Genomic DNA, 25,629 nt, shown 5'->3' on the forward strand with positions numbered 1-25,629 from the left:
AGCAAGAACATGCCTGGCATGTGCTAGGAACAACAAAGAGCCAATGTAGCTGGAGCCATACAAGAGCTAGAGTAGTTGGAGATGAGATCAGAAAGTTAACAGAGGCTGATCAATGCCTCATTGATTATTTTCAGGACTTTGGCATTTACTCAGATTGAGAATGAAGCCATTGCAGGATTTTAAATAGAGGAGTGACATGATCTAGCTTACTCTTTAAAAGGCTTCCTATGGTTCCTGTGTTGAGAATGAACTGTTGAGGGTTAGAGTAGAAAGAGGTGAGGGTAAAAGCAGAGAGATCTGTTAGGAAGCTATTTGAGTGATGCTGGTAAGAGATGATAGTGATAGCTTACACCAAACTCATGAGATCAGATTCTGGATGTTTTATAGCTTCAGTGGGATTTTCTGTTATTAGGTGGAAAAGAAAATGACTTCAAGGATTTGGGCCTGAGCAAATGGAAGACTGGAGTTGCCATCTAACAAAATGGGCAAGACTGCTGAAATTTTGGTGAGGATATCAGGAGCTTAGTTGGGAGATTCCTCTTAAGCCTTCCAGAGATGTTAGGTGGGCAGGAAGGGTTCAAGAGAGGTATACTGACTAAAGATAGAAATTTGGAAATTTGCAGTATATAAATGGAATTTAAACCTGTGAGACCAGAATAGAACAATTTGGGGAATGAGTATATGTGGAAAAAAATGACTAAGTCTTAGAGCACTCTGCATTTAGAAGCCAGGGGGATGAAGATGAGTGACCAGGAAAATAGTAGAAAAACCAGATTAGTGTTGTATCCTAAAACCAAGTTAAGAAAGGGTTTTTATCTAGTAGGAAAAGTGTTTATTTGTGTCAGATGCAATTGATTGGTCAGGTGAATTAAGGTCTGATAACCATTTGTTTTAGCCATGTGAAGAACAACGATGGCTCGACAAGTTTTGATTAAATGATGGGCTCTAGAGCCTAGAATGGATTCCAGAGAGCATGTAGAGAGAAATTTGAGACATTGAGTATAAGCAGCTCTTTGAAGTAGTCTTGAAGAAGGAAAAATGAAACAATGGGAGACGATGGGGTCAGATAATAGAATGCCTGAATGCTGATAAGAATGAGCCAGTGGAGAGAATAATTGATGAAGTTAAAGACAGAAGGGAGAATTGTTGGGACATTCTTATGGAATGTCTTCTAGTGTACAAATGGTCTTAGCCAGGGAAATACATACAGTGTCATTGCTGGTTGGCATAAGGGTCCATTTGAGATGATGAATTTAAAGGGGGACTAGTCAGCAGGTTTTGTGTTTTTTTTTCACCTACCTATTTTCAGCTCTATGTGTGCAGGTGAAGAGTCGAATTTAACCAAGATTGTGATTTAGGGTATTTTAGCTGGGTGAGAAGGAAAATAAAAACACCAAGAACTGAGGGACAGTGGAAATATGATAGAATCAAGAGATAATGAAAGGTTTGAAGAATGGAGGAATCAGAGTTGTTGGATTGTTGTGTAGTAGGGGGTGAACTAAAAAGATAAGAATGGTTGGAGAATGGAGTATTTGAAGTTGAGGTTATAGAAGGATTGCAATTACTGGTAATGATAAGGTCTAGGATGTAACCAGAAAAAATGAATGGCTGTGGTAAGGTAGAAGACAAGCTGTTTGAGGAGAGGGGTTAAATGAGAGGACAGGAGGGTCATCTGTGAGCATATTGAAATCAAGAACTATGTCAGGAGTTGTAAAAGAGTGTGTGAAAGTTAACAGGGGCTGAAATCTTCAAAGAATGAAAGGGAGTGATCTGGTGGTCACTACTAACTAAAGCAGTTAGATAGTTGAGATGCAAAACTTTTTAGGGAGGAGGGAGAGATAATAGTCTAGGACAGCGTTGAGGAGCAAGATCTCTTATCCCCGTCCAAGCCTAATGATATTGATGGGTGTGAAAAAGACTTGAGATGTCTACAAAGGGAAGCAGTCTATTAAAAAAAATAAAATAAAGTCAAGATTGATTATCACAGTAAGAAAAAGACAACATGATGTCTTTCTAAATAGATAATCTTGGTTTCACATTCATTCATTACATATTGGAATAAACTTGAGTATTAAGGCACCTTTTGGAATTTTTTACTTTAATCACCATTCTAAGGAAATTAATTTCTGAACCACTAAGCCCAATATTGTGAAAGATTTTTAAGTTCACTTTGATCTTAATGCTGTGTAGTTGATTAAATTGGAATATCAGGACTTATAAAAGCTTTAAAAGTGAGCATAGTATATACATATAGTTACTTGGTCTCCTTTTAATTTCATTGCTATTATGATTATTTGCCATTTCTGTCAGTGTCATTATAGTCAGATGTACACGACGTGAAGTAATGCTTAGTTTGGGGGAAGAGCTTGTGGGATTTCCCCCATCCTGCTTCCCCTTTTTCAGTTTTCCTGGCTATTAATAATTCTTTTTCCATTAGAGCTTTAGATTTGCTTTGTGTGGGTTGGTTGGGGTTTTTTTTTTTTTTTTTTTGAGACTGGGTCTCACTCTCATCCAGGCTGGAGTGCAGTAGTGTGATCTCAGCTCACTGTAACCTCCACCTCCTAGGCTCAGGTAATCCTCCCACCTCAGCCTCCGGAATAGCTGGGACCACAGGCGCACACCACCACATGTCTGGGGTTCTTTTGTTTGTTTTTTCTTATGAGATTGAATTAAATACATAAATTCAGGAAGGGTTTAAATCTGTGATATTAACTATTCTTTATTATAAAAACTGAGATAGCATGTCATTTGTTCAGGTCATTTATATCATTCGGTGTTGTTTTAAAGTTTTCTTGTGTATATCTTGTTGAGTATATTCCTAGATATTTTCTTTTTGTCGCTATTGTAAATGACATTTTTTTCTTTCCTTATATAAGTCTTCTGATTAAAGTATATATGTAAAATTTGATTTTCCCAACCTTACTAGATTATAGATTATTTTACAATTTTTACATTTGTCAAAATTTATATTTTTTTTTGCAGATAATCATTTTATCTCCATATAATGATCATTTATGTTTTCCTGTCTTCCATGTATGCAAATTAGTTCCCTTAACTAATGGCATTAAATTGTTGATTTTTCTTTCGTAGAAGAGCTGGATATTCTTTCGCACAGTTATGGCAGACAAGTTAACGAGAATTGCTATTGTCAACCATGACAAATGTAAACCTAAGAAATGTCGACAGGAATGCAAAAAGAGTTGTCCTGTAGTTCGAATGGGTAAGCTGTTTTGTGGATCATTTAAGTATAAAAGAAAACCGTGAAAGAAATCAACTGGTTTGATAATTCTTTACGGACATTAACATAAACTTTGTGTTCACCATTAGTTTCATAAAACTGTGAAGACAAGAAAAGTAGTTTGTTCTAAATTTCTTTTATTGCTTTGTGACTGAAGGATCATATTTTTTAAAGAAAGACCAAATTTTAGAATAATACGTCAATATTTAAAAGTGTATTGGATGTGAACTCAAAGCAGAGTTCAGCTTACTGATCTTAAAATCTTATAATTACTTTAATATTACATATATAGTAATTAATTACTATAATCAGTGGGGGAAGGGTTACAGTAAACTTTGACAGTATTTTCATATTTAAAAAATGAACAAAGAGCTTAATAAGAATGACTATTCATAAGGTTTAACTATATTTTGAAGATTAGATAAATTTCCTACAATTCAGTTGAAAAATTATTGGTAGTCGTTAAGGGCTATGTTAAGTAATTGTGAATATACGAATGAGGCATAGAATTACTGAATCTTAGAATTACTGAAACTTAGAAACTTTAGTTGTCATCTGTTATTGTCTCCTTTGCTATTCAGAAATTCCATTATCCCTACTACCATGTTTAATTTTAGCTGTATGTTAGATGACTGCATACCTTTTTGGAGTTTTACTGATCTAGCTACAATAGTTCATTCGTTTAATGCTCTGCCTTACCATTTTCAAGGCATATTTTGTTTTATGAATTTAAAATTTAGGTTAATCAGCTTAAAAATATTTCAGGATATATCATACTTTTACTAGCATATTTTCTTCCCCAGTAGTAAATTAAGTAAAATAAATATATATTAAAGTCATCTCCCTGCTGCCAAACAAGGATATTCATATAAGTGATTAGAAATCTCCCCACAAAGCACTGATTTAAGACATTATCTCAAATGTATTTCTTTGTATGGCCTTTGTATTTGAAAATCTGCTTCTGTATGGAAATTTAGAACCAGCATTGCCTAAATAACAGTGTTCGGAAAATTAGAAGATCAAAGGAAATGGCTTAATTATATCTTTTCCTTTACCAGGAAAATTATGCATAGAGGTTACACCCCAGAGCAAAATAGCATGGATTTCCGAAACTCTTTGTATTGGTTGTGGTATCTGTATTAAGGTAAGTAATATTTTATTTACTGGATCAAACGTGTAACCTAAAACTGAAATCTGAAAATTCTGGATACCATGCTATAACTACTTTAAGTGAGGCAAAGTATAAAGCAAATGAATAGAGAATGTAAATTTAGGAAAGTGGTATTCTAATATCAGTGACATTGTTGCTTTTTTAAATAAATTAAACCACCCTTTTTAAAAGTTACTCTTGCTGTACTCTATAAAGCCATTTCCAACCAAAATTTCTCTTTTTTCACCTTTTTATAAGGACATTACCATCACATTACATGTTTCTTTCAAGTCTGTATTGAATTTTAAATTCACACCTTTTAAATAGAAATGCACACAGCCAAAAATTTTAAAATTTAACCTAATTCTTCTACTTTATTACACATGCTTCTATTGAATTTTTCCCAATAGTATAATACTTAAAATAGCTCAATTATTAATAGTTTTTGTTGCCTTGAATAGTTTGATTAGGCTTTTGACTCATGAATGGTGAATTTCCAACTTTAGTTCATAAAAGAAATTTAGGAGCTAATGTGTAACATACTTAATTTTGATCTTTCTGTTTGTAGATATTATAAAAAGGAGCTTCACCAGAATTCAGATACCACGCTATTGTTCAAATAAATCATGTGTATATTTCACATTGGTTTCTGAATCCTTGTTTAAGTATCCGGAAAGATTTCATGGATATCTGAAACATTTTCACTTGCTTTGAAAATATAAACAGGAAGCATTCCTTCCAGCAAATATTTACTAATCTCTTACTAGATACCTGCCTTTATCCTGGGTGCTGGGAATCTGGTTTTGAGCAATATAGTATCTATTCTATTTTCTCTCTTTGTGCTGTAAGAAAATTATATTAATTTAAATTTTAAATTTTGGATATACGCTTGAGTGGCTAAAAACATACTAATGAGATGCTCCTCTTTGAGGGTGGAGAAGTAATGTATAATTCCTGAACACTAAGATATTATAATGCACCTCATATATGAACAGTGGATTTTTTTTTCCTTGTAGAATTAAGAAGTTTAAATCACTTGCAGCATATAAGCATTGTATGTACATTTAAGAGAAGACGATAATGGAGGTAACTCCACTATCCTCCACTGTATTATAGAAAAATATAATTTGTAAAAACTTAATAGTTTTGGTTAGAGGGTGGAAATTACTTTATTAGAAAACAAGAGTAATTATCTGTTTTTATAATGTATAAAATGGAAATTCCCTGGAATCTCTAAACACGGAAACTTAGAATTGGTCCCCTAAGCTCATTGAACATGTCTGCTGAACAGATCTCTAATAACATGAGGTTATAATTTTTGCATGTACCTCTGTAGTTGTCTGTACTTACGAAAAATTTTTCTAGCCATATTACCATTCTTAAATGACCTTCCTGTTTTTGCTGTTCTTGTTCCTTGGACAGTCATCTTATAGTTGAATGTTATTTGAATAAGCCTATGTGTTTTGTTTTGTTTTTTAATGTGAATTGACTCCGAGAATTCAAGGATGTTATTCATATAAGATAGATAAAAGTCATAATGGAGACATTAATCCCCGGTCTGTGCAAATATGCTAGCTATTGGTGGGATGGAAATAGCCCAAAAAAGGATAAGATCCATGACCTCAAACGACTTTACAAGGTAGAACAGGAAGTATACAAGGGCAGGAATAATTGAAGGAAACAGAGGGAGAACATCTGTTTTGGAAAGAATATAAAGTCATATATTCAGTGACTTTTTTGTTGACTTGCCTCTTAGCCTCCCCTCATCTAATATGTTTTAACAAAACCAAACAAAAAACCTCAAGTTCTACAAGGTTTTTCAATAAGTATTAAGCACTCTTTAAATGTATAGGATTATACCCAACACTAAAGGGAATTCAAGTTACAGTTGACCCATGAAATCACAGGTTCAAACTGCAGATCTACATACACGTGTATTTTTTCCCCCAACCAAATGCCAATTGGAAATAGAGTATTTGCAGGATGCAAAACCATTTTAGAAAGGGCTGACTTTTTCTTTTACTCAGGTACTCCAGGGCTGACTGCAGGACTTGAGTATGTGCCAATTTTTTGGTGTACTCAGCAGTCCTGGAACAATTTTCCCCACATATACTGAGAGACAATTGATATAATTCTAATGTTCAAGGAACCTTTTATTTTAAGTAAATAGTAAAAGGAAATGAAACAACATTTCACATCTTTATGAAATCATGTTTAGAAGATTGCTTATAAAAATATTTTTAATCCATTTTAGTTATGTGTATATGTCTACAAATTAATACAAAAATTAATTCTTTACTTTAAATAACAGAAATGCCCCTTTGGCGCCTTATCAATTGTCAATCTACCAAGCAACTTGGAAAAAGAAACCACACATCGATATTGTGCCAATGCCTTCAAACTTCACAGGTATATTTTCACATCAAGATTCCTCTTCTGTCAAGTTAAGAGTAAAATACATTTGGGATTTTAAGAGAAGTGCAGAAATTGGGGGGAAATGCTATTAACCAGTCACTAAAGGAAAATACAATATTATAACATCATGCAGAATCATACTGTATATGTCTGTGGTTCATTCTGGCTAACATTACAGTTACCTATGGGACTTTTTAAAGCTACTAATGCCCAGGTTTCAGCCCAGTTTAATTACATCATAGGGTCTGGACCTTAGTATATTGAAAAAGTCCCAGGTGACTCTAATATACAACTGGGACTGAGAGTCACTGTTGTTCCTAGTACCCTTATCCCCAAAATAACTTTTAAGGGAACTTGCCTTTGATTTTGTTTATCCATTAATCTTATGATCTACAGAGAATATCACTTTGAATTTGGACATGTATTATTAAGGCACAAATAAATCCTTAGTTTGGGATTTTTATCTGCTGAACACTAACACTTTGAATCTAGGAGTCTAGATTTTACTAATAAAAAAGTATTTCTCAACCTGCCAGCTTTAAGGGGCCTACTGCAGCAGGGAGAAGGAAGTGGAATATTTCTGGTTGATGTGGCACTTCTCTCCTTGTAAGTAAATGGCAGGCCAGAAAAGAAAGACATTGTGAGGATGCACCTGCTGTGTAATTTTGTACCAAAGCATTTTGTTATACATTAAAACTGGGCCTTATATGTAAAGAAGAAATTTACTTTAGGATGGACTTTGAAAACTGAATAAATAAAACTTGTAGTAATGTTGTTTAAGGATGCATTTCTAACAATTAACAGTGTAAGTTAATCTTGGCTGTTCTTTTTTCTAATAGCCATTAATCTTGGCTGTTTTTTTCCTAATAGCCAATAATATCTGGCATATGTTTCTTAGCTTATTAATGGATGTGTGTGAAGTGCAGGTGCGTTAAAATATATCATTCTGATGTTATGTGGCTTTTTCTGTGTAAATCTGAGTTGTTTTATTATTTTTGTATACTTGTAACAGGTTGCCTATCCCTCGTCCAGGTGAAGTTTTGGGATTAGTTGGAACTAATGGTATTGGGAAGTCAACTGCTTTAAAAATTTTAGCAGGAAAACAAAAGCCAAACCTTGGAAAGTACGATGTATGTATTATCACCTTGTAAAAATTAATATCATGAGTCAATTTTATGAGATTTTGGGGGGATGATATGTATATTTTTAAAATATTCTTATTTTCAAAATTATTTATGGAATTAATGCTGAGAAATTTATAAACAAAGCTCTTTTGTACTTTTGAACTAAAAATCTGTTAATGTTACTTAACTGAAAATTCTGAGTTGTTAAGCCTTGATCTGAAGCAGAATTCTGCTTGATTCTGCTGTATTACACACGTTTCTATTTAATTTGTCCCAATAATGTAAAAATAGCAATTAGTTTTTGTTGCAGTCAATAGTTTGATTAGGCTTTTGACTCATGAATGGTAAATTTCCAACTTCAGTACATAAAGAAATTTAGGAGCCACTGTGTAATGTTCTTAAGTTAGATATTTTTATTTGTAGATATTATAAAATGGAGCTTCATCAGAGTGTGGATGCCGCCCTATTAATTGTTCAAATAAATCATAAGTGTATTTTGCTTTTCATTTCTGAATCCTTGGTTAAGTATCCAGAAAGATTTTTTGGATACCTGAAAACATTTTCACTTGTTTTGGAAATATGAGCAGGAAACATTCCTTCCAGCTTAACCTCTTATTAGATGCCCTTCTATGTCCTAGGTGCTAGGAATCTGCTTTTGAATAACATAATATCTGTTCTGTTTTCTTTCTTTGCTGCTATAGGGAAATGAGACTTTTATTAATTATGTTCGCCTCCAATCTTAAGTTAAAAGCCACAAGTGTTCTATTTGCATATATATTCTATTTCCTGTAGCATTCATCCTCTTTGTCATTGTATTATTAAATTCACATGATTCTGTATTTTTTTTTTTTTTTAGGATCCTCCTGACTGGCAGGAGATTTTGACTTATTTCCGTGGATCTGAATTACAAAATTACTTTACAAAGATTCTAGAAGATGACCTAAAAGCCATCATCAAACCTCAATATGTAGACCAGATTCCTAAGGCTGCAAAGGTCGGTTTTTGATAGAGGGAACTTAACGGATATTGGTAGAAGTATAAAAGATATATCAAAATAAACTTGTTTTACTTTGTGATTCTTTTTAATATTGAAAGAAAATAGTAACTGTTTTTGGTATATTGTGGCAGGGGACAGTGGGATCTATTTTGGACCGAAAAGATGAAACAAAGACACAGGCAATTGTATGTCAGCAGCTTGGTAAGTGTTTATTTTGTGTTTGTGTGAATATATATTTATTTATTTTTTGAGACAGAGTTTCGCTCTTGTTGCCCAGGCTGGGGTGCAATGGTGCAACCTCTGCTTACCACAACCTCTGCCTCCCGGGTTCAAGCGATACTCCTGCCTCAGCCTCCCAAGTAGCTGGGATTACAGGCATGTGCCACCACGCCCAGCTAATTTTTTGTATTTTTGGTAGAGACCGGGTGTCTCCATGTCGGTCAGGCTGGTCTCGAACTCCCACCCGCCTCAGCCTCCCAAAGTGCTAGGATTACAGGCGTGAGCCACGGCGCCCGGCCATTTTGTGTATATATTTCAATAGGCCCTGAACTTAAGTGATGAAAGTACACATCTTTATGTGGATTACTGAAAATCTCCAGTAATTGTTATATTTAAACAATTTTCAACTGAAATAGCATTCAAACTTCAAATGATGACATGCAGTATACTTTTTACCTGGAAGAGGTGAAATACATTGAGCACAATGCCTCTATGTTCTTTGTAGATTTAACCCACCTAAAAGAACGAAATGTTGAAGATCTTTCAGGAGGAGAGTTGCAGAGATTTGCTTGTGCTGTCGTTTGCATACAGAAAGCTGATATGTAGGTTACTTTACAATTTTTGTTTATCTTCATCCGTATTGTAGAGTTTTCAGTTGTGATGCTGCTAATAGAGGAATGGTTTTGAGAGAAATTAATAGAAATATTATCTAAGTTCCTAATTTCGAGGTAAGATGTTGAAGCAGTTGTGTATCCACTACCCATTTTCCCTGTTATATTCACAGGGGAAAATATTTATTTACTTAGATAGTTTATAACTGATAGGTGCCAGAACTTTTTATATAAAGTCAGTTATTCATTATCTAAGCTCTCTTTTTTTGAGACGGAGTCTCGCTGTGTTGCCCAGGCTGGACTGCAGTGGCGCAATCTTGGCTCACTGCAAGCTCCACCTCCCGGGTGCACGCCATTCTCCTGCCTCAGCCTCCTGAGTAGCTGGGACTACAGGCGCCCGCCACCACACCCGGCTAATTTTTTTTTGTATTTTTAGTAGAGACGGGGTTTCACCATGTTAGCCAGGTTGGTCTCAATCTCCTGACCTCACGTCCACCCACCTCAGCCTCCCAAAGTGCTGGGATTACAGGTGTGAGCCACCGCGCCTGGCCTAAGCCCTGTTTTTATGTGAAAAGACTTAAGCTCTCCAGCCAGGCTAGCAAGCTTTTTAATATCTGAATCAAGATGCGAGGTCTTTTAAATCACCGTAGATCACTGTGGCATGCCATGTGAAAGAGAGGAGAGGAAAGTTTCCTTCCTTTGTTTAGTGTCTCTCCTCCCAGACATTTATTGCTGCTTTTTCCACATTTCTGCCCTGTTGTCTGGTGAAGGCTAACTCTTCCCCACAAAGTATTCTATAAATTCTTGAAATACCCTCCAAAAAACTATGCTTAAATGCAGCTGACTTAAGAGAAAAGCTCTCCAAACTACTTGAGACTATATCAGAATACTTTTTATGAGGAGTGACCAATTTGTAAATTAGCCTAACCTGGTAGACCCTCACCAGACTTGGTGTGTAATCTTGCTTTCTGTAATTTTTTCCTTCTGCTTCTGAACAGAATACAGAAATTTTTACCATTACAAGTAGACTCTTCATTACTATTGGAGATTTGTGTTGTGGTTAACTCAAAAGCTTCTGATACTACAGTGCTTTAAAATAGTATGTAAGGTAAAATGTCTTGTCTTTCAAACTTATATTTGCTTTTTTTTTTTTCATAGTTTCATGTTTGATGAGCCTTCTAGTTACCTAGATGTCAAGCAGCGTTTAAAGGCTGCTATTACTATACGATCTCTAATAAATCCAGATAGGTAAGTAGAGATCTGGCATATTACTGTGTTGTTTTGTTTGGAGATTTTTACAGATTTCTAAAGATTAAACACTGGGACTGTCAATGTGATTGTTTATAGCTACCACCTAAATTTACCTTTCTTTACCTAGAACAGAGGTTCTCAATGCAAGATTCATTTATTAACACCCCCCGCTTCCAGGGAGCTTAGGAATATTCTGAAATTATATGCAAATTCCGTAGCTTTATAGGAAGCAGACCCTTGGCTTTTACCAGCTATCTTTCTGTCTCTCTCTCTCTCTCATTTTCACACACACAACACACACACACACACGCACACGCTTAGAATTTGTAAGAATCACTAGAGTAATTCTGGTTTTTCAGAATCTTGCTGGACAAAAGAAAAGAAAATTATCATAACTTCTGTTAGTATTCAAAATATGCTGTGTTTATAGGGTGCTTTTGTGGTTTGTAGAGTTTTCAGATTCATTATGTCATTTGATCCTCATGGTTATCTTGTAGGAATCTAGATGGTATTCCTATTTTGCAGATGAAGCACAAGGTCAAAAATCTAGTTGTTTGTTCTAGGTTACAAATTTACTGTATGACAAAGCTGTGACCCCAGGGGTTTTTTTCTGTATAGCATTTTCTGTGTTATACTGCCTCTTCTGACTTAACAATTTAATGAACATCCTTTTAAATACATGGCTCATCTTGCAAGAAAGCAAGAGAAATCCCAAATGGTCAAAAACTAAAGCATTAGAACTGTAGAGGAGTAATAGGACCAGATGTTGATGGCTTCTGTAATAGGTCTTGGGTTTTAACATCCACTCATGGGCAAGAAGCAAGGTCTAGTATTGGATTTTCACACATAAAGTGCCAGGACTCTCAAAGGACTGCTGTCTCACTGAAAGGGCGAATTAGAAACAACTCGTCTATCATTGCACGGAAATGTCAAGAAAGCAAATATCTGTCATTCACTCCCTGGAAGTGAAGGGATTGCTCTGTTTCGAATCTCTATTCATGGGCCAGCAGCACGCCTGGCTATGGAATTGAAATTTATATAACCAGTGGAATCTGTGAACCCTTCAAAGTGAGAAAGTAATATGTTTAAGGGGTCTGGAGCTTTTATGGTACATAGCAGAAGCAACGAACCAATATGCTTTCAACCCTGGTTGCACAGGATTCCTATAGGTAATGGCTCATGAGGACGAGCTCAAATTGTAAATTATGAAATTTATAAATTAGAGGAGGAAACGGTCCGCAAATTAGCCAGCAGATATTATATGGCAGCAGGATTCAAGAACTTTAGGTGACATTCTAAGGGAGGCTATTAAATAATCTTCAAAATAAAATCTTTAAATAAAAGGATTCGAAACCCTAAGGATATAATGCTACTAAAAAAGCAATAGGTAGATGTTCAGAAACCCAGACAAGTCTAGAAATTAAAAGCATGGTGACATTACAGATTCACTGGACATGTTAGATGGGTTAGGGACAGCAGAAAAGTGCATTAAAAACCAGATCTTAGGAAGTTACTAGAATACAGCAGAGAGAGAATAAAATTAAAATGTGGAAGGAAGGTTCAGAAACCTGGAGAATGTAATGAGGAAACTATTTACATATATCTTAATAGTCTGAAAAATAAAGTGATGAAAGGATTATGACTGAGAACTGTTCAGAATTGATGAAAAATTCAGCTCCTTAGATTCAAGGAACACAAGTTCTACAGATACTAACTAATTCATGTAGATACTTTGAAGTGAAACTTAGAATATCAGTGATAAAGAGACAATCTCATGTGAGCCAAATAGAAGCCATAATTTTTACTCCATACACAGGCATTAAGAGCCTGGGCATTATGATAGGCTCTTTGGGGAAGGCAAGTGTAAAAATACAGTCCCAGTATTCAAGGACTTCACAATGTGGTAAAGAAAAATACACACTGTGGTAAAGAAAAGCATACACATTACCATAGTCTTGAAAGGAATACACAAAGTCAGGTCACTAGTTCTCAACTCAAGTCACTTTTTATAAAAAGTATTTTTATAGCCCCTTTTTATACTAAAATGAAAGTCATAGATAATATCTACGTTCATATAAAACTTTAAAGATATCAAATCATGTCCTAACAATAAGAGGAAAACTAAAAGAAAATACTAGTTTAAAGCCTGTATTTGAATGTGTAACTGTTTAGACACATCACTAGAAAACAAGGCATCAGGTACTTATATTGACTTATAACAAATAAATTTAAAATTAAAAGATCAGTAACTATTTTGTATAGTTGCAATAGGAAAGTGAAATAAATAAGTGTAGATGGACCTCGGGGAAAAAAAAACTAGTTAAGAAAAAGTAATACTACCCAAGACTTTCCTATATTATAAGAGAGAGGACAGTAACTTTAATTGTAATAGGGATAACATGGTAAGACAGATTGGCATGACAACGTAGAGAAAATTTTTAAGACATTTCACAAGTGGGCTGGTCTTATTTACAGGTATAAGGTTAAGATCTCTATGTAGTGATAGATTGATGATAAAGAGTCAACAGAAAGTATATCTCCATTCTGAAATTCGATGGGTCAAGGCATACATTCAGTCTTTAATGCCATAAAAAGATTTTGGAGATCATATCCTTGGATAATGAAAAATAGAGGATGCATTGGACAAAAGAATAGAGATTTAAGAAGTTTTATAGAGTTTGACCTCAGAACATTATCAGTAACATTGAAGACTAAGAGATAGCCCCAAATTAACTGTAGGGTATACATTTTTTACAACCTAGATTCCTTACTATGCTACAGATTTTTATTTCTTCCCAACTTCTCAGAAAACAGAATGGCTGACCTAAATCATGTTTATATTTTGGACTTCTGTCTCCATAACCTCCATTTGAAGGTTGGGGTTGGAGGCAGGAAGTTTGACCTATTTTTTTCTTCTTTTCAAAGCAAAGTAAAAGCTACTACGTAATACAATGCTCCCTCACACTGGCTGTTTAAGGAAACATAGGATTTTAAGAGTAGAGAAGTATTCCATGTAATGGATTAGTGCCAACAAAGACACCGATGCAAGATGAGTATCACCAGCTCACCTGGGTGATTTGCCATTTTTATTGATAATTACCACCATTGTGGTAGAAAACATTTCCTTTTAATTTTCCCTTTTCATCTTAGATCTGCTCTTATTTTCCATTGTTACTTTTTTTTCTTGCCAGATTACTCCTGAAATGTTTTCTCATTTCATTCCCTTACTCTAGAATTGTGCTATAGCCTCTAGACAAACATCCTTATTTAAATTTGAATTGAAATTAAAATTTTATTTCATCAAACTAGCAACATTCAACTTATGGGTAGTAGTCACTGTATGGGACAACATAGAGATAGAACATTTTCATAATTGTAGAAAGTTCTGGACAGTGCTATTTCAGAACCTACTACTATCTTCCTCATTTCCAATTAGTTCATATTCTTCATTTTGTCATTCAACAACTTTTTTAGGTGTCTGTTAGTACGTAGTGTAAGACTAAAGATCACAGAGGTGCTAAAATGTATTAAGAGTCTCCCTTAAGATGTTTATGAGCAAGTTATAGGGGTAATCAAAAATAATAAAAGTCCAAGTATCAGTCCAAATACTTGTTATCAGTATTCAAGAGTGAGGGGGAAAGCTCATTTGCATATTAGGAAAAGTATTCCCATAGCAAGTTGGATTTGAGATGGACCTTAAAGGGTTAAGTGGGATTTCAGCAGGTAAAGATCTAGGCAGGAGACTACTTAGAAGAAGAATAGCTTCTTAGACACCAGAGAAGTAGAGAAGTGGTTTATTTAAGAAAAAAGATGCATTCTTCAGTGTTTCCTGTGTATGAGCTAATAGAAAGATAGTAGCTAAAGTTTTAGAAAGTGTTGAAAGTCTAAGTCTAATTAATTTAAGTGATTAATTTCATTTGGAATTGAGACTCACATCAGGGGACCTAAAGAAAATGGGATATGAAAGAAATACGAGGGCCTGAACTAGAATTTAGGCAAAGAAGAAAAAGGATGAGATTGAAACACAAGACATTGTTGAGAAGGAATTCACAGACTTTAACAGTTTAAACAAAATATCAGTGGGAATAAAATGTCATTTTTGAGGGAATGATAATTTCGTTAATACAAATATGGAGAATTTTTATTTGTGTAGGAAGCTGATACATTAATTTGACATATGAGATGTCTACAGGACATTTTTTTAACATGTTGAATGGTGTTCGATATGGAAATGGGAATAAAGTGCTACATAAAACCTTCATGACTATTACTTGCGTCTAATAGCTTCTATTCCAGCCAATACTGTATCACTTCATTCAAATATAGCCACTTAAGCTTCACATCGTATCCCATTCTCATTCATAAAGTGCTCCAGTACCCACTAACCTGTTTTCTTTCTGATGTTCACTGATTTTATTATCTGTGGAGCATATTTTGCCATGTAATCTTTTTTTGTTACCATTTCATACCTATTCCTTGTCTTCCCCAGCTAAATGGAAACGTCTCAGGTTAAGGATTCTGTCCTATCTTTGTGTATGCATCCATCCCCTACTACAGCTATCATGGGACAGGACAGGTACAGGGCTTAATACATAAATTGAGTAGCATAATAAACAGTTTAGGCTACATCTGAATTAAATCTATTATAATTACTTTGTAACACTTATTTCGAAATATGTTTCTTATTAGCAGAATGCATTTAATTCATATGTCAATAAACTTTTAAATTGGCTGGTTTTTTCCTTTTCAGGAAAACATTTTTAAATATGAGCATTGATAATGAGCCTTACTAAAAATGTTTTATGGCTTTTGCTTCTTATGTCTTTATGCTTAAATTTTATTAGATGTATCTCTTTTTCTGAAATTTCCAACTGTTAAAAATAGTTACGTAAGAGTTTTAACTAAAATCTGGTTTGATTTTCAGATATATCATTGTGGTGGAACATGATCTAAGTGTATTAGACTATCTCTCCGACTTCATCTGCTGTTTATATGGTGTACCAAGCGCCTATGGAGTTGTCACTATGCCTTTTAGTGTAAGAGAAGGTAACTTGAAAAACTTTTTTCACATATGCTGTATTCTCTTCTATTCTAATGCTTATAAACTACATTATTGATATTAAGTAATTTTACATTGGTCTGATACCATCCAAAACTCTAGTTCCTTGGAATTTAATCACTGAGCATATAAGGTTATATATATCAGTTGTTATACAAAATATATTTTTTTCATTTTGGAGAATTTTCTCCTGGGGATGGGTAGAAATGCAATGTTACTTTTGTTGGGGGTTGGGAGGCTACAGTAAAAGTCCTCTGCATTTTGGCTTCTGCAGTATTACTGTAGTATTTGTCATTTTCAAATTAACTTTGACAGGCCAATACCAGTAATGAAACTCTTAAAATGCTTTCAGTGTTCATCTTGTTTTCATGTTTTAAATTTATCTGTAATATGTATACTATGTTTTTGGAACTAAGGCTATCTAAAAGCCTAATAAGATAGTTTAGTAAGTGTATTAAAATTTTCATTTAGTCTTTGTACTTCCAAGAAAATTAGATTCCCTGGCCTCTCCCTTCCATGTCTCCTCCTTACCTGTGTAATTTAAGCAAAAATAGAAACTAGCGTACCGCTAAGTGGCTCCTGAAACAAGTACCAATGTACTCTCTGCCTTCTATACCTTTTTCCTTTTTTTCTTCCCATTTTCCTTTCACTGCTTCCTTACTTGTGTTTTATTTTTGTTTTTCTCTCCACCTGTCTTAAACTGACAATTCAGAACGCTAAAAGGGCTGTTTACTCAGGAAAAAAATACCATCTCCTAGAAGTAGAAAAATTCATGTAGCGTGTAGTTCCCTAAGAGGTGACAGGTTTTTTGTTTTTTTTTTTTTTGTTTTTTTTTTAATCTTGGAGGAATCTTTTTTATACCTAAAAGCTCTTTTGGAAAAATAAATTTATATTGCATTATAATCCTTTTCATAAAAAGATATTGGGAGTTTTTATAATTTATAAAAAGTACATAAATATTAAGATGTGGGGAAGAAATTGTTGTAACTTACCTACTTATACATTTGAGATAGATGCATACTTTAAAGAAAAATTTGCAGTTACCTAGTTTTCTTGCCAGTAGTCTTAAGGGATGACATCAGAACCAATTTATTAATGTTTTATTCTTGTCAATTAACAAATGTGTATTGAGTACCTTACTCTATACCATGTGGTAGTCTTTGAATCAAGTTGATAATAATATGGGTACTTGGCAGTCATTCTTCACAACTCCAGTTATAAATGTCATGTCTAAAGGCTGTGCCATTCAGTAAATGGTACCCAGTAAGGTTTTTAATGTGCTCGATCTATTAAAACAACTTAAGAAACTTTAGTTTTTCTCTGTTCCTTTAATATATTGAAATCAGTGCAGCATACTTAAAAGCTTTCTATAAACTGTAAAGGTGATTACAGTTTGAACTCATTTTTAAATTGACAAGACAAACATTGAAGTAGGACTGTAAAGACTGACTTGCTGTGGTTTTTTTTAAATGAAGTCACTTAGTTCTTTGAGCCTTTATTTTCCAAAATAAGTTAGGTATTTGAACCAAGTGGCTGCTAAGGTTCCTTTGAGTTTATGTTTTTATGTAATTGTTTTTATTTAATTTTTTAACTTCACATTTATAGGTTTTAGATAGTTTAAGATCAAAAAACGTGCTGATTTTAGCAAAATAAATGTAATCTGTTCATTTGTTCTGTCAGCAAAGATGTATTGAACACCTATGTTCTCGGATGAGGATACAGGCTGCATGATGTGTCTCTCAGTTCCAAATAAAATGAATAACGTCAAGACCTTCCAAGAAACTTCAGCTTTCTCTTCACTTAAATATAGGAAACACTGAAATATGGATTATTCATTGTTTCTCAAATACGCTTTTCATTTCAGTGTGTCTGCCATTGTAGATCTTAAAATTTTATTACAGAGGGTTCTTGTATACAATGTGGATTTAAGTTATTAAAATCTGTTTAGATATAATGGTGGTTATCTTTGTACAGTGAAGCCATTAAAAAAATGTTAACTGGAATTATCTCATATTCAATTTCATATGAACCTGCAGGATTAATTTTTTTAAAGCAATAAATTATAACCTCAAAATATGTGCTTATGTCTCATGAAATTAAATATTGATAACATTGTATATTTAAAAATTTATCCCCCAAACTTTTATATCAATATTACATCAATCTGAAAATACTCTTACGTATTTGTCATTTTCGCTTTAAACATAAAGCAAAAAGGACATCATGTGCTCTCTTTTGCATAAAACCTGATGGAAAAAGTAATTACAGGATAATGAGAAGATGTACTTCATGTGGTTGGGGAGGACATGCATATATATTCATGAATTATTTAAACTTACATTAAATATATATATTTTTTTAAGTTACTTCTTTATATGCAGACCAACATGTTAGCAAAAATCCACAGAAATTTAAAGTATATAGTCTATAGATTGCTCCCAAGAGAGCTTAGGATTTTGGCTCTAATGATTTCTCCCGGTTGACAATTTTCTTCCCAACAGGCATAAACATTTTTTTGGATGGCTATGTTCCAACAGAAAACTTGAGATTCAGAGATGCATCACTTGTTTTTAAAGTGGCTGAGACAGCAAATGAAGAAGAAGTTAAAAAGATGTGTATGTATAAATATCCAGGAATGAAGAAAAAAATGGGAGAGTTTGAGCTAGCAATTGTAGCCGGAGAGTTTACAGATTCTGAAATTATGGTGATGCTGGGGGAAAATGGTAAGTTTTCTGTTTTGTGTTAAGTAAAAATCTTCCTGTTTATCTAGTAAATTAGTTTTAACTGTTTTGTGGAAAAATTTGAATCATATGTTATAGGGCTAGCAGCAGAGTTTTATTTAAACCCACAAATTTCTTAGTGTACTTTCAAATTTTTTTGGCATTGTGTAATTCAATTTCACTGTAATTCAATCAGGTTAATAGTTCTTATTTTGTTTTATAACCTCTAGTGAAAATAAGGTGTTCTTTGTCAGCTGGTTTTTTACATGTAAATTGATAAGGCAGTTATTAATCTTATAAATTGACTAAGATGGAAAGGATAAATGGTGATTCAGAAATAATCCAGCTTTAAAAATTTTTTCCTCATACACTTCAATGTGGAACTTTTCTTATTTTAAATTCAGAGCAATCTACCTTTGTAAATAATTGTATTACCAGCATATATTTCATAATAAATTGTCATAAGTATAGATATAAGATGAATTTGACTACTAAATATGTGATATTGCCTTCATGATTTAAGAACTATTTGAATTGTAATCTTACAGCTTACAAAACTATAGAAGATAAATTTTATATAAAGATTGTTACAATGTATCAGTCTTTAGATAATGGGAATTTTGAATTGGGTTGCAATTAATTTAAATATTTTATATAAGTAAACTTTAAAATTACAGTTATCTTTCATAAAACAGTCTATACTATCTTAATAAATTATGTGCCCTGATAATTTAGCTAAGTAGATCTTTTCAAACTATTGCAGGATTTAAACTTTATAGATATACCATTTATTAAAATTGTCATAAGCTTTGACTAGTCTTTATTCCTCTTAATTACCTTAGAATGACACTTCAGAGGTGAGCCATGAAAGACTTAAGTATTTTTCTATATAAACTTCAGAATTCAATAATGTCAGTGTATATCTTTAAAACAAATTTCTCAGTTAAAACCAAATAGGACATAGTGATTTACTTTAAACGTCAAGCATCTTTCAGATCAAACTGTCATATGTTGTGTTGCCAGGAACGGGTAAAACGACATTTATCAGAATGCTTGCTGGAAGACTTAAACCTGATGAAGGAGGTACATTTGTAACTGTTGAGTCTTTTTACTCTGTTTTACACAGTAAACTTTAAAGATCTGGGCAGTTTTTAGTGTCTTATGTATTTCATTATTTTGCAGGAGAAGTACCAGTTCTAAATGTCAGTTATAAGCCACAGAAAATTAGTCCCAAATCAACTGTGAGTTATTATTTTTTATATGGTTACTAAAGAAAATTTTGTATATATGCCTATAGCTTTCATCTTTTACTATATTAAAATTTTTCTCCAAATTAGATTCTATACAGTTTTATTGATAGTTGCAAACAAATGTATTAAGAGTCCAATCCTTGATTCATATCCACTGCTAAGAAAGTGCTTTAAAGATATTTGTCATCTTTGGCCGGGTGCAGTAGCTCACGTCTGTAATGCCAACACTTCGGGAGGCCTAGGCCAGCGGATCACGAGGTCAGGAGATCGAGACCATCCTGGCTAACATGGTGAAACCCCGTCTCTACTAAAACTACAAAAAACTAGCCGAGCATGGTGGCAGGCGCCTGTAGTCCCAGCTACTCAGGAGGCTGAGGCAGGAGAATGGCGTGAACCTGGGAGGCAGAGCTTGCAGTGAGTGGAGATTGCACCACTACACTCTAGCCTGGGCGAGAGTCTGTCTCAAAAAAAAATAAAAAAATAAAAAAGATGTTTGTCATCTTTTTGCTAAATAAATAATTAAAAACCTAATGTATTCTGTGCTGCAAATTGACAACAGCAAGAAGGTGAAAAGGCTATACCCACAAGATGGGAGAAACATTTGCACATCATATATCCAATAAAGGACTTGTATCCAGCATATATAAAGAACTCTTATAATTAAAAATGAGCAAATGTCTTTTAGTTATTCAGCCATAAAAAGAAATGAAATATTAACAAATGCCACAGTCATTGAAACCATTATGTTAAAGTTAACCTCCTTTGATTTCTGCGGGTGTTGTATTGAACTCCTCAGTACCTCAACATTCAATTTATGTTTTGTCTACTTGGCTTAGCTTACCATAAAAGTTTTGTCATTGATGCTCTCTATAAGCTTAGCTTTAATTTCTAAAATTCAGCCTTATCCTGAAACAGCAAGGAAAAGCCATCTTAGGATTCATCCCTAGCACATTATCATGCATTTTGTGTTCTCTTACTGATTGCCTAAGGTTGCTTGATACCCACTTTGACCTTTGGAATTTCTACTCTTAAATGATTTTTCCTCTGAAACATTCATTATTTGCTTATTACTTTCTAATTTTAAAATTATTGCAGGGGCTGTGGAGTGGAAAAAAAAAAAAAGATTGTTGCAGGCTGGGCATGGTAGCTCACGCATGTAATCCCAGCACTTTGGGAGGCTGAGGCAGGAGGGTCACTTGAACCCAAGAGTTTAAGACCAGCCTGACCAACATGGATCCCGCCTCCACAAAAACTTAAAAATTGGTTCAGCATGGTGGTGCATGCCTGTAGTTCCAGCTCCTCTAGAGGCTGAAGTGGGAGGATCGCTTGAGCTTGGGAGGTTGATGCTGCAGTGAGCCCTGATCATGCCATTGCACACCTGGGCAATGGAGCAAGACCCTGTCTCAAAAGAAAAAAAAAATTCCTTACTTGTTGGACATGATGGGTTTTGAATAGAAAATCTCAAAACATGTCAAAGATGGTGGATACACATTGATATCTGTTGGTGGCAAATTGATATACTTTTATTCTGAAGCTTAACTTTGTCAAGATTCATAAATAGAAGAGTTCTGTAGTGAAATTTTGTCATTTAAATACTTTTTTATATTAAAAACAGGGAAGTGTTCGCCAGTTACTACATGAAAAGATAAGAGATGCTTATACTCACCCACAATTTGTGACCGATGTAATGAAGCCTCTGCAAATTGAAAACATCATTGATCAAGAGGTACTTTAACATAATTTTTTTTATTTTTTTATTATTTTGAATTTTGGATGCCTTTACATGGTTTGCTAAACTCCTCCAATTAGGTGCAGACATTATCTGGTGGTGAACTACAGCGAGTAGCTTTAGCCCTTTGTTTGGGCAAACCTGCTGATGTCTATTTAATTGATGAACCATCTGCATATTTGGATTCTGAGCAAAGACTGATGGCAGCTCGAGTTGTCAAACGGTAAATATCTTGCTCATAGCCATATTTTGATTATGTATACTGTCCTACAAGTGTGCTTAATATAACAGTCGAATGTTTTATGATAGAAAGCTATAAGATTTCAAAATCATTGTGTTTTAGTTTCATACTCCATGCAAAAAAGACAGCCTTTGTTGTGGAACATGACTTCATCATGGCCACCTATCTAGCAGATCGCGTCATCGTTTTTGATGGTGTTCCATCTAAGAACACAGTTGCAAACAGGTAAAATTACTTTTTAATATGTTCAAAGTAATTCATTTTAAATTTTCCAGTAAATAGTAAAGTCACTCACTTTAATTTTTAAAAAATGAAAGCTAGGAATTCTAGACTTGATTCTGTGACTCCTGAGATCATTGGTATTGGGGACTGGATGGGACCATGTGGAAGAGTAGTTTTTAGGCTTCAGTGTGGAATCCCTCACCAGGAAGATAAAAAGCTGTAGGCCACAGCATAAAAAGCTGTGGGCCTCTCACCTTTTCTCAGCTTAACTTTTGTTTACTTTATTATTTGAATTTCCCAAAAAAGATTGAAAACTATTGCTTTCATACATGATAGAAAAAGAAAACAAGATTAAAGAGGTTACATGATTTGTCCAACTTACGCTGACAGTGATTGAGCTCACAGTGGATCCCAAATATCTGGTATTAATCTGTAGCAGAGTTAAAATAAATGGTTTTACCTTTTTCGTTTTTTCTTCTCATTTTTCCTTGTTAGCCTGATTAAGAGCACTTGCAATATAGAGAAGCCTAACATTCAGATCAAGTTATGAGAAATTCATTTTACCTTTAGTGCTAAAGCCTATATTATTAGATTGAACTAAATGAAATTACTGGTGTTCAGTTTTCACCTATAAAACCAGCAGTTTCCTGTGGTTTCAGCATGTTTTCTGGTATTGGAGAGCAAGGAATGGAGTTGCCATTTTAATAATTCATCTAAGAAATAAAAGTATTTTGCTGGGCTTCTTCCCTGAATTCCTTTTTTTTTTTTTTATAAATTGAGAATTACACATTTCTTGAAGAGCTAGGGAAATTTCTTAGCATATGTGATGTTTATTTGTTCATCTAGTGATATCCCACCTTTCTATTTACAAAATTTTAAAATGTTTCACATGTATGTTGTGATTTGGCATGATTTAAGAACTCGCTTGGGTAAAAACGATGAAGCATAGAAATTTAGAAAGGAGTTGTCACTGAAAACCACTATTAGGAGGACATATTCCCTCCAGTAACAAATTTTTCATATAACTTTTTAAGATTCTCATCCCCCCTAAAAATGTGCAATTTGAGATTCTGTAATCTACTTATTAATGATCTTCTGTTTTTCTAAAGTAGTACTTCTATCTTAAATGTTTCTTTCACCAGATTAGAAATCCAGGTTAAATTTTTTTTGTTGTTTTGCACAAAAATATTACAGCCAAGAAAACTATATAGTCCAAGCAAAGCTATTTCTGAACACAGGATTTGTAATATGCTGTTATTATACTGTTATCCAGATGATTTATGATTGGGGAATTTGAGGGAATAGTAATTCTTAATACCCTTCCTCTCAAAAGGTAGTTACATTTCTGAAGTAAAATTTAATCAAAATTGATTTTTTTTTTTTCTCCTAGTCCTCAAACCCTTTTGGCTGGCATGAATAAATTTTTGTCTCAGCTTGAAATTACATTCAGAAGAGATCCAAACAACTATAGGCCACGAATAAACAAACTTAATTCAATTAAGGTATGTAGAAAAATTGTCTTAAATCATGGATTACTGATCTCAGTATAAACACTGGAAAGGCTATTTAAAAATCAATAACATATGGCTGGGCACAGTGGCTCACGCCTGTGATTCAAGCACTTTTGGGAGGCCAAGGCAGGCAGATCACTTGAGGTCAGGAGTTTGAGACCAGCCTGGCCAACATGGTGCAACCCCATCTCTACTAAAAATGCAAAAATTAGCCGAGTCTGGTGGCAGGTATCTGTAATCCCAGCTACTCAGGAGGCTGAGGCAGGAGAATCGCTTGAACCTGGAAGGTGGAGGTTGTAGTGAGCTGAGATCATCCCACTGTACTCCAGCCTGGGCAAAAGAGTGAGACTCTGTCTAAAAAAATAAAAATAAATTAAAAAACAACCAATATTTTATTTTAAAATTCCTATGTTTTTTACATTTTAAGACCTGATGGCATACTTTAGTGTGCAGTAGGCAGCAATTGTAATGTAGCTGTCATTGCTGTGTGAACTCAAGAGCTCTTCCTGTTTTCTCTTTAAGTTGTATCACAGTTGTACTACCTATATTGATTACCACTTAAAATGTCTGGGGAAAGATTACACTAATTCACCATTGTAACAAAGAATTTTTTAAGAATACCTTAACCAATTTCTGTTATATTTTTCAATACATGATTAAAAGGTGTATTTTAGGCCAAGCGCAGTGGTTTATGCCTGTAATCCCAGAACTTTGGGAAGCCAAGGAGATCGAGACCATCCTATCTAACGGTGAAAACCCATCTCTACTAAAAATACAAAAAATTAGCCAGGCGTGGTGGCATGCGCCTGTAATCCCAGCTACTCGGGAGGCTGAGGCAGGAGAATCACTTCAACCCAGGAGGTGGAGGTTGCAGTGAGCTGAGATTGTTCCACTGTACTCCAGCCTGGGCAACAGAGCGAGTCTCTGTCCCTGCCCCCGCCCCCCCAACCCCCCCAAAAAAAGTATATTTTGAAAGTCTGAACAAGCTCCTGTGATGAGGAAAACATTGTGTCTACTTAATTGACAGTGTTTTTTGTCTTTGTAGTACACAGTTGTGCACCCTACAGTTGATTTCCTCTGTGAAATACAGTATTTGTTTCTTTTAAAAGGCAAAAATCTTAGTCACTCAGAAACAGAAAGTAAATGAACTCTAAAAGCATTTCTGGGTTGTTTTTTTGGTTTGGTTTTAGTTGTTTGTTTTTTTGAGGCAGAGTCTCACTCTGTCACCTAGGCTGGAGTGCAGTGGCATGATCTCGGCTCACTACAACCTCTGCCTCCCGAGTTCAAGCAATTCTCTGCCTCAGCCTCCCGAGTAGCTGGGATTACAGGTGCCCACCACCACACCCGACTAATTTTCTGTATTTTTTTGATAGAGATGGGGTTTCACCATCTTGCCCGTGCTGGTCTTGAACTCCTGACCTAGTGTTCCACCTGCCTTGGCCTCCCAAAGTTCTGGGATTACAGGCGTGAGCCACCATGCTGGCCATCATTTCTGTTTTTAATATCTGCAGTGCCTCAAAGTGTTTACATTTTATCACTCTGTATCCATCATCCTTAATGCTTAAAAGCTTTAGAAGTATGTTATACATACTTCTGCTGTAGCATTTATTTTCATATTTGTAGTCCTAGCTTTGCTGCTAAACCATGAGCTCTTGGAATGCCAGAGGCAAAGTTATCTTGCACGTCATTGTATTCTTAAGCACCTAACAGTATGTCTGGATGCCTTTTTGCTGATTGATATTACTTCTTGGCCAGGATAGAGAAATGGTTAAGTTCTCACATAAAATTGAAGAGTTTTCTCAGTTTTGAAAAGCATATTGGGTAGAAAAGAAGAATTTCTTTGGAAGCATTAAGGACACTTTGTATTGTCATTTTCTTAGACAGACTTATGG

General features: G+C 34.5%; 1 protein-coding gene across 1 annotated transcript in view; it reads left to right on the top strand.

The window, feature by feature from the left end:
* The window catches only part of ABCE1 (ATP binding cassette subfamily E member 1), a 30,921-nt gene that overhangs the window by 3,079 nt on the left and 2,213 nt on the right, over nt 1–25,629 (top strand). The window contains exons 2-17 of the mRNA XM_031010027.3: nt 3,091–3,220; nt 4,297–4,382; nt 6,700–6,797; nt 7,816–7,933; nt 8,784–8,921; nt 9,056–9,125; nt 9,649–9,745; nt 10,913–11,002; nt 15,930–16,051; nt 18,566–18,787; nt 19,808–19,867; nt 19,967–20,025; nt 21,650–21,760; nt 21,844–21,986; nt 22,107–22,229; nt 23,617–23,728. Coding sequence (XP_030865887.1) covers nt 3,118–3,220; nt 4,297–4,382; nt 6,700–6,797; nt 7,816–7,933; nt 8,784–8,921; nt 9,056–9,125; nt 9,649–9,745; nt 10,913–11,002; nt 15,930–16,051; nt 18,566–18,787; nt 19,808–19,867; nt 19,967–20,025; nt 21,650–21,760; nt 21,844–21,986; nt 22,107–22,229; nt 23,617–23,728 — 1,752 coding nt within the window. The 5' untranslated portion in view covers nt 3,091–3,117. The remainder of the gene's footprint in view (nt 1–3,090; nt 3,221–4,296; nt 4,383–6,699; nt 6,798–7,815; nt 7,934–8,783; nt 8,922–9,055; nt 9,126–9,648; nt 9,746–10,912; nt 11,003–15,929; nt 16,052–18,565; nt 18,788–19,807; nt 19,868–19,966; nt 20,026–21,649; nt 21,761–21,843; nt 21,987–22,106; nt 22,230–23,616; nt 23,729–25,629) is intronic.

This window comes from Gorilla gorilla, chromosome 3 (assembly GCF_029281585.2).
Source record: "Gorilla gorilla gorilla isolate KB3781 chromosome 3, NHGRI_mGorGor1-v2.1_pri, whole genome shotgun sequence".
Lineage (NCBI taxonomy): Eukaryota > Metazoa > Chordata > Mammalia > Primates > Hominidae > Gorilla > Gorilla gorilla.